The sequence below is a fragment of the Galeopterus variegatus genome, unplaced genomic scaffold, assembly GCF_000696425.1.
Source record: "Galeopterus variegatus unplaced genomic scaffold, G_variegatus-3.0.2 Scaffold58, whole genome shotgun sequence".
Lineage (NCBI taxonomy): Eukaryota > Metazoa > Chordata > Mammalia > Dermoptera > Cynocephalidae > Galeopterus > Galeopterus variegatus.
In genome coordinates this window covers 255,656-265,432 of record NW_007726169.1, presented here as the reverse complement: position 1 = coordinate 265,432, position 9,777 = coordinate 255,656, and the positions used below count along the sequence as shown (strand labels likewise).

The 9,777-nt window shown below is 46.5% G+C and overlaps 1 protein-coding gene across 1 annotated transcript in view; it reads right to left on the bottom strand.

The window, feature by feature from the left end:
- Positions 1-805: 805 nt before the first annotated feature.
- COQ9 (coenzyme Q9) overlaps positions 806-9,777 on the bottom strand; it is a 14,672-nt gene continuing 5,700 nt past the window's right edge. The window contains exons 4-9 of the mRNA XM_008574755.1: positions 5,730-5,872; positions 5,361-5,445; positions 3,732-3,836; positions 2,331-2,486; positions 1,940-1,993; positions 806-1,485 (exon numbers count right to left, since the gene is read on the bottom strand). Coding sequence (XP_008572977.1) covers positions 1,450-1,485; positions 1,940-1,993; positions 2,331-2,486; positions 3,732-3,836; positions 5,361-5,445; positions 5,730-5,872 — 579 coding nt within the window. The 3' untranslated portion in view covers positions 806-1,449. The remainder of the gene's footprint in view (positions 1,486-1,939; positions 1,994-2,330; positions 2,487-3,731; positions 3,837-5,360; positions 5,446-5,729; positions 5,873-9,777) is intronic.

The following is a 9,777-nucleotide window of genomic DNA, read 5'->3' as shown; positions in this document are numbered from 1 at the left end:
GGGTAGGAGCTCTTCATCTTTGCATGCCCAGTGCCTGGCTGTATGCACCACATAGTGTGTATGCTCAATAAATAATTACAGAAGTCCCCTAAAATGTGGCAGGGGCTATATTTAGGGGGCAGAAGAGTAACCAGAGGATAAAGAGGAGTTTGCCTTAGCAAGGAGTGATACTTTTTCCTGAGACAGAGGAGGGCACTGAAGGGGCCCTTGCTCTACAGGCTGTGTGATCTCAGTAAATTGAGAATTACAGTTGTCTGCTCAGTGTGAGATGGGTGCTATGAAAGGATAAGGGGAGAAAGCAATGAAATTTGGAATAGCTACTGCAGTAACTTGACAGGAGATAGAAAAAATTAGAGAGGTGCAAAAAGGCCCCAGTGGAAGGCCCACAGAAGAGATCTGAAATTCAATTACCTCCTGACATCCCCCAGCAATATTCAGCTGACTTAGGCTGAAGAAAGCAAAGCCAAAATCAGAGTTAACCAGATGTGCAAAGGGAGCCCTGCTAGTGTAGAGGCTGAGAAAAATATTAAAGCTAAAGAATGTATCACTGAAATGGTTAGTGATAGACAAAGGCAGCCACGGGACCTAATGGTCAGGGGGAAGGTCTGTGTCATCATTTTATTGACAGCAAGACCTAGACCCAAAGACAGAGTTGCAATAATTAATGAGTAAGTATTAGGCAGCACCAGGGCCAGAACTCAGGTCTCCTGGCAGTTAGCATCAAGCTTTTCTACAACACTGCTGTCTCCCTCTGGGGTCTTGGAAACTTATCATGTTCTACATGGGAACTAATTACACAACAGGAAACTGCTTCAACCATATTTATTTATTTTACAGAACTCTAAATACACTAATAATCCTGCAACACATGCTGGTGAAATGTGACACCAGGACTGGGATCACACCTTTCGCCAAACAGGAGCATCACTGTCCAGCAGGCACCTGTCTCAGGTGAGACAGCTTTCTGAGAGGGTTCCCAGGAGCAGCATCTCAGGACACCTGAGAGGGAAGGAGCTGCAAGGATCACCTCTGTGTGCTCATGTCTGTGCTGTGCTGGGGATGAGGTGTCACCTTGCAGTAGTTTTGGCTACTGTGACTCTGGCTTAGGAACCCAAGAGCATTTCTAAGAAGGCTGACATGATCAAGGTGACTGTGAGACCACGACAGGAACATGCTGGGTTTCTGTGGCTTAAATGCTTGGACAGCAGTCTCATTTTCCAATCGCAATGTGGAAAGGCATCTGGAGGCTTGGCCTGGCATTAGGAACTGAAGAAGTGGCCCAATCCTAAGCCAGAACCATGTCATCAAGTGCCCTGTGGCTTCCAAGTGGTTGTGGTAATGACTCAGGAGTCTCAGTTTGTTCTCATTAACACCCTGTTACGTGCATGGCACTTCATACTTTTCAAAGTCCTTTCAGTCTATCTGCTCGTTTTCATCCACTCCTTCCTCTCACCGGCGCTGGTTTAGACCTGTCAAGTTCTTGAGCTGATACAGGGATGGAAACAGAGAGAGTGGTGAAGACTTTCCCTGCCTCTAGGACTTGAATGGTAAAGATCAGGATATTCAAGGTGGCAGACATGGCTATGATACAGAGATTTGACATACCAGGGTCCAGGGAGTCAATGATGGTTTTTTCATTTGTTTGTTTTTGGTGGCTGGCCAGTAAGGGGATCTGGACCCTTGACCTTGGTGTTACCAGCACGACACTCTCCCAAGTGATCTAACTGGCCAGCCCCCTAGTGATGTTTTTTGATGCCAGTAAAAAATAAAGAGGTAGGGTATTTGGACTCACGACACTGGGGCTGAGCCAGTGTCAGTCTTATTATTAGCTTTTTGTTTAAGGCTGCAAAATGATGTGGGGTCAGTGACACATGATATAAGTATCACAGGGCCAGAGTGGAATAGGGGGTTGGGCAGGAATGAACCAGGCGGTACTCACCGTCACCGCAGCACCCATGAGTCCTTGCACCAGTGCCTCTCCAGTGGACTTTACCTAGGAATCAGAATCAAATTCCCTTAAGCCTCCAAACACAAACTCAAAGGTAGGGCAAGTAAGACCAATCAGGAGGCCTATGAGCCCCCACCAGTGGAGCGAAGAGGGTCCCGTGTACTGGAAGAAAAGCCCATGGACAACACAATCACCAGTGGGCAAAGCATGGCTCCAGGGGAAGGGCTGGCATGAGGAACAACCTGTCAGGCTCCCTGGGAAGGCCTCCAGCACGGTCTGCTGAGGCCAAAAAGGAACAGGAGAAGCCAGGTGATCCACTACGGCCTGAGGAGGATGGGTATTCCTACTGAGGAGGGTTCCCAAATGACTAAGCCTCAACTACCTGCTTGGCAGTGTGACCCATGTTCATTGCATCCTTAATCCGGTTTTCCAAGAAGCGCCAAGTGTCCTCAAAGTCTGGGGACGAGTCCTGCATCATCACCAGTTCTGTTGTGTTGTAGATGCCAGCCAGCACTGCTCGGCGGGTGTACCAGTTAAACTGCAAAGAAACCCACACAGGAGGGTGGGTTACCACTACTGCTTGGGGGACGTTTGAAGTGGTTCCTACTCGAGACCATGGGGACTCCTGGGCTCTCTCCTGATTTCTTCTCTTCCTCACAGATACAAATGGCCCTCTGGACAACACTACTGTCCCAAATTGGCTGAGCATCAGAATTACCTGGGAAATTAAAAATGCAAGGTCCTAGGCCCAACATCTTAGAATTTAGAGCCAGTGAGCCTGAATTAAGCATCAGGAATCAGGAATAAGTATCCCAGGTGATTTGATTACATCCAACCAATTTTGGAACTGCTGGTGAAAAGACTAAGTCTTGGGACATCTAAGTACCCAGGAGACTCTGTAATCAGCTAGTTACAACAAAACCTTGCCGTGCTCATCAATAAAGGGGGGCTGGGACAGGATCATGGACAGATTACAAACCTGAGTAAAGCTGAGAATTCAAGTCCTTCAGCGACTTCTGACTGTCCTGACAAACTGCTCTTCAGAGGACCAGCTAAGCTGCTTGGTGTTTTATTCTGTTAATTTTTTGTTTTCTAATTTCATTTTCCTACTATCTCTGTTGGTGGTATATTCCCACATGGGGAAAGTTTATTAAAACACTTTGTTATAACTGTGGTGGGAGTGTCTCTGTGTCTCCTCATCCTGGATTCCACAAAGTAACAACACGTTTTAATTTCTTTTATGAATTTTATGAAGGTGAACTTTTTTTTTTTAATTTCCTTCTAGAAATATGATAGCATTAACAAGTCAGATTCTTTCCTGGTGCCTATTTAAAGGAGCTTATTGATCTCTTAGCAAAGTAGGCCATGATGGGCTGGGGAAGGGAGTTTCTTTTTAAAGCAATGGGCATCTCCATGGCATTCTTTTTTTTAAATCAGACTCAGGAAACACACCCACTAAGGAATTCTGCAGAATCCACAACTTCGGAGAGTGATGGAGAAATGGTTATAAAAGGACAGCCCAATCACAAGACCCTCTGATGCCTGTGTGACCACTGTAGGTCAGAAGGAATAATCACTGGTTTGTGGCTAGAATGCTGGTCCCCGAATAAAGATGACCTAGATTCCACTTTGGCTTATTGAGAAAACTTCCTCATACCTTACATGGGAATAATGTTGCAGGCCCCTGAAGGGACTTGTGATCAAAGGAATTTCACAAATTTCCTGAAGAAATGCTTAACCTAAGCCCTTCCCAGTATCCTGTGGGCCTGCAGAAAGCACTCACATCAGTGGACTGGTCCCCAGCATAATGCCACATGTCATCCACCATGCTGGTGAGCAGGCTCAGGCTGGGCGGGATGTTGTGAGGGAGCATTAGAATGCTCAAGGCCTGAGGAGAGAAAGACAGAGGAGTAGATACTGCACACAGGTAGCAACGGTACACAGGTGGCCAGAGTCTCACCTCCACAGAGTACACGAGGGGCCTGCCCAGCTCTGTTTCTCTGAGACCCACCATCTCCACCCACCAGTGTGAGCTCCTGGCAACTAACAACCCTGACTACAGCTGAGGGGAGCCAGGGGCATATTCCTGTCCTAAGCTGGCCCAGTCAAATTCTCCATCCGTAGCATCTGGAATTGGGAATGCACACAGCCAGAGGATCAAGACTAGTCTTTCCCAAAGGACAGAGAGCAGGATGGGGGAGGGTACCCCATTCTGTCACACAGAGGAAGCAGAGATAGGAAGGGAGTTAGGGGGTGGTTTCCAGAGCCAAATTCTAGGCCATTCCCAGGGCCCAGTAGCATGCCTGCCCTTGGTGCACCACTGCAGTACCACAGTAGATTCCTCCCTGTTTTTTTGCTTCACTCAAGTTGATTTCTGTTTCCTGAAACAAAAAATGCTTCAAATAACATAAGTGACGGCACGAACACGAGACTCCTCCATAAGCAGACATCAGCTCCTCCTGGCCTGATAGGATAAGTTCTTCCCACTTTACCAACTCAAAATCCATTGGCTGTGGCCTGGGGGAGCTGGTCAGAGAGGCCCTAGATTGGCTGGGAAGTTTTCTCTTAGCAAAGTAGCCCAGAAGGAAATGCTGTGCTGAAATGGGAAGGCAGCTGAGGACCTAACACATACACTTCCACTGCTTTAACTGCAACGTGGAATGAGTCAGGGCTGGGGTCTGAAAATCAAGAGTGGCAAGCACAGACAGGGGACAGGACTTGACTCTCAGCTGTACTCCCTTCACACCCCGCCTGGGGTTAGGTGCACTACAGGTGTTCAAATGGCAGTCGACTGAATGACTGAAATTATGCTCAAGAGTCTTCCAGCCGGGCAGAAGACACGAAATGTCTAAGTCCCTCTAATTTCTGATGTGTTGTGACTCTATACCCTCTTAACTCAGAGAATGGCCCACACTCTGATATGCTTTGAAAGAGAAGAAAAAGGAAGCTTTCAGAAAAGGGGAAAAGCCCTTTGAATGAATAGTATAACCCCCAAGCATCACATTGACAATCTGACAAGAAGCCCCAGTCCTTGAGATCTGAATCATGACAGGGCTATTATTAAAGTGAAGATGGTCAATACAATCTTCTGACTTTTCTAACCTTCTTTATGGATTCCTCCTCATTGAAGACCTGGTGGCACAGTGGGGCCACTAGGACCCAGCCAGGTTATGATCTAGAACCCAGGCCACTCACACTTCCAAGAATTGAGACACAGATGGTTCAGCTACTCTCTCTGGCATTCCCAAGTTTGAAACCTGAGCTCTACTAAGTGTCCTAAGTATTCCTGGGTTTATGGAGAAGATTAATGAGCTAACTTTTGAACAGTGTGCACAGTCTTCTGAGTGAAAGGTGCTGAGAATTATAATATTAATATTATTGTTGCTTTGTGGCCTGGATATGGACTTTGTACCCGGGGCCAGTGCTCAATGTACGGAATCAGCATTCTCAGTCTGGTTTCCACTGCATCCCTCAGGAACTGGTCTGTCTTCCTCTTCCTGGAAGAGGGAAAAGAAAACAGTGTGTCTCTGGTTCAAAGATAGGGGCTTGGTGCTACATGGTTTACTCAGCCCTAGGGAGGAGGGTCCCACCAGCTCCTGACGCTGGCCTGACTACAGCTGTCAGAGGGAGGCTGCTGGGTTTCAGGATCATCAAAATGGCAGGGTTACTCAATACTACTCTCTTTTGTCTCTGCTTGGATTGACCTCCCAGAGACAGGTGGTGGGGCCTGAGTCCCTTGATTCTTGGCTGCCACCCTGAGCAATAATGCCATAGTACTTACTCTGCCTGGCCCAGCTGTACCAGCTTCTGCTCTTCTTCCAGAAGACGGCTGAGCTGAGCATTGCACTGGGTCACAAAATGCAGTATCAGCTCACTACCATCATTCCCAAACATGCTGGCTGCTGCACTGGAGAGACCCAGAGACTACAAAAAAAGAGAAAACAGAAAAGTGGTGGACAAATGCAGTGGATATTTGCTGCCTGTTTATCACTAGTGCCTCTTCTAGTATTGGCAGCTTGATTTTCATTGGGACATCCCAGTCTTCACATGGGTCCATGTAGCTGACCACTACCAGTCCCTCTACACTCCATCAAGCCCCTTGATGTGTACACAAAGGATGGAATCCAGACTTGGATAACTGAAGTTCACAGTGACTAGCTCGGGGATGGGCATGTGACCAAATCCAAGTCTTAAGAGTCCACTTTAGGGCTCTTGCAGCACTGATGGGAAAGAGGTGCTCTCTTTCCACTGGGGCTGATAAACCATTTTTAGTCGTGCATGGGAAGCCCCTGCTGAGAAGGAAGCTCAAAGTGCAAAGCAGAGATAATGGAAAGACAATTCCCTGCAGCACAGTCTAAGAATACTGTAGCAGAGCTACTTCCAGACTTGACTGTTATTAAATGAGCCAAAATATTCCCTTTCTAGCTGAAGCCAGTTAGAGTTGAGCTCTGGCACTTGTAACCTGGAGTCCTCACTGATATAGAAAGGGGCTTGAGAAAAGCATTCATAACCCCCTTCCTGACCAATTCACTTAACCTAAGTCTCTTGGAAATTGGGTTCCTCAGTTGTTTAACACAACAAAACTTTTTAAATGAGTTGTAAAGGAGTTAACAAAGTCATGAAAACCCTTTGCTATTCGTGATATACAGCAGTCATTGAGCATCTACTGAAGGCAGAACCCTGACAGCAGCGGGGACAGAGGGCAGGAAAGGAACAAGAAAATATTGAATATAAACTCCTACTGTCAGGAGTGGGGAAGCCACCTCTATAGAAGACAATGTGGCAGGCCAGCCCGTGGCTCACTTGGGAGAGTGTGGTGCTGATAACACCAAGGCCCCGGGTTTGGATCCCTATATAGGGATGGCCGGTTAGCTCACTGGGTGAGCGTGGTCCTGATAACGCCAAGTCAAGGGTTAAGATCCCCTTACTGGTCATCTTTTAAAAAAATAATAATAATAATAAAAATAAAAAAGAAGACAACAATGTGGCATAATAGCAGAGTTGCAGCAGCATCAATTCTAACAGTGATTGTCTGCTTACTATGCGCCAGGTAACTTGCTAAGCACATTGCATACACGGCTTCACTGCATCATCACAACAGCTCTACAGATGGGTGGCATTATCATCCACATTTTACAGATGAGGAAACTGAGGCTTAATTAAAGCTCTTAACCATGAGGCTAGACTGCCTCTGATATGTATATAACAAGAACCTCAAAACTATACATATTTTTCTGGGCCAGTTATTGCCTCTCAGCTCCAAACCTGCCATTCTGGACCCAGCTTTGTGAGGCAGGAGCCAGTGCTCTGAAAATCACATTTCTGGTTCCCTGTTAGGTCCTACCGATAGGGTCGCTAGAGGAAGTCTACAAGGCTGGAGGAGGAAGGGACTCGCTCCTTCCTGTTTACTGCCTGTCTGCTTGTGGTTCCCGTGAGCAACATCCCAGCAATCTTTCTTCACCCTGGCAGCAGCAGTTGCCTCCAAAGTATGCAGTTTTCCCAACACTTGCAGAACTAGCTTCATCAAACCACCATCCTTTCCCTCCACCCCTGGTCATGTGCCAGCCCCAAGGGACCCTTCCTCCTTAGAGACACCAGCGCCAGCTGAGTAGCACCTCCCCCTCAGAGGTCAAAGTCTCCACTCCATGGGGTCTCTCCTTTCAGTTTCTAGTTTTGATGATTCCAACTCTTCCCTTTGTTCCCTTAGCCCAGGGGATGGAGCTGTTTCCCGTAGTTGCTACCACCATAATACCTTAGAGTGTTCTTTTTATCTTTATACCTGGTTATAATTCTTTGTATTAAATTCTCCTTATTCTAATAACTGGTGCGGTTTCTGTCTCCTGACTGAACCCTGACCAATACACTCTCTGAAAGAGCAATTCCACTTCTTGGAATTTGTCCTAAAGAAACTAATCAGAAGTGTACTCAAATATGTTGTACATATAGGTTTACGATACTAAAAAATTGGAAATAACCCAATCGTTTTTCAACTGAGGTTAAAGTAAACACAATAGGTATTATACAGCCAATATGAATACAAAGTGAAAAAAGTCGATTAACTATAGAATATTCAGCGTATTTTGATTTTTCCAAACACATTTTCTTCCTCTACTTGTTCTACCACCTTCTGCAATGACTCTTTCAAACCTTCTCAGGATCCTCAAGACTTTGTCTCCTCCCACCTTTCCCAACCTAAGGTTCATGTGGCAACCACTCCTACTTCACAGAAAAAAACAGAAGCCACCCCCTGGGAACTCCCTTCTTGCTCTTCTAGAACTAAACCTACAGCTGTCTTCTCCAACTTTGCACCTAATACATCTAAGGCCAGTTCCTTCCATCTGTTTTCCAGATCCCATAATTCTCTCCTTCAATGAACCTCATAATTTTGGTTTTGCTTGTTTTCTCTTGTATCTTCACCCTTACGTTTGTTTCTGTATTCTTCCCATGACTGTTCAATCATGTGCAAACTTCCATCCCATTTCTCCTGCTTGGTACACCCTAGCTCTTCTACCTTTCACAGCCAAATGCCTTTCTGCTTCTCTACTTTCTACTCATGCCTCGACCCACTCCCACTGATTTCTGACCCCCCAAATGGCTGCTGCCACAGTAACCAACATCCTTTGGTTACCCACACTCTTCTGCTTTGCCTACCATATCAAGATGCTCTAGGGGCCGGCCCGGTGGTGCACTGCTATAGTGCGCCGCTTGGGAAGTGCAGCGGCGCTCCCGCCGAGGGTTCGGGTCCCACATACCGACCAGTTCCCGCTCACTGGCTGAGCGAGGCGCGGGAGCAACACCGAGGGCTGCGATCCCGTTGCCGGTCCCGGTCCGGTACGGGGGCAACACTGAGGGTTGCGATCCGTTGCCAGACACAGAAAAAGACAAAAAAAAAAAAAAGATGCTCTAACAGACTTCTCTGACAGTTCATCCTGTTCTTAAATGTCACCCTACTCTTAAATGTCAAAGTTCCTTGAGGGTCTAGACTCCTCTCTCTTATCACATTATATGCTTGCCCTGGGCAATCTCATTCACTTCCATAGTTCAATCTTCACTTATATAAGCTCATAATGCTGAAATGCATATCTCTAGTCCAGCTATCTCCACAAGTTACAGACCTCTATGTTTGATGACTCCACTTGGTTGACTCAAAGACCCCATCATACTCAACAAAGATCAAGACTATATCCATGATCCTTCCCCAAACCTGGTCCTCTTCCAATGGCCCTAATCTTAGAAAACGACACCACCATGTACATACACGTGCAAACTGGCAACTTTGGTGCCATCTTGTGACTCCCTCCCATGTCCAATCTATCACCAAACCTACCCATTTGTCTCTAGTTTACTGCCATCACTCTAGGCCACACAGCCTCATCCTTCCTGGATGACTGGCAGCAGCCCACAAAGACCCTCTCTGCTTCCAATCCATTTTTCATCCAGCAGTTAAAACAAGCATTTTGAAATGCCAAATTTAATTCTATATCTTCAATTATCCTTAGAATAAAAGCCTACCTTCTTAAGATGACCTTTAGGGACTTGCCTGATATGTTCTCAACTGACCCTTCTCCAGTCTTTGCTCATCTCCAGTCTCTCTTCCTTCACCCTCTGCATGATGGTTCACTTTGATTCTTCTAACGTAGCATGCTTCTTCCAACTTTGCACATGCTGTTTTTATATCTACCTGCTCCTCCCCCTCTGCCCCACTACCATCAAGTAAAGCCTACTCATCCCTCAGTTCTCAGTTCAAAAGCTTTTTCTGATGATCCTTCCACCTCACCCCATATTAGATCAGGCCCCTCCACTTTATGTCCCAATAGCACCTCTTCTTT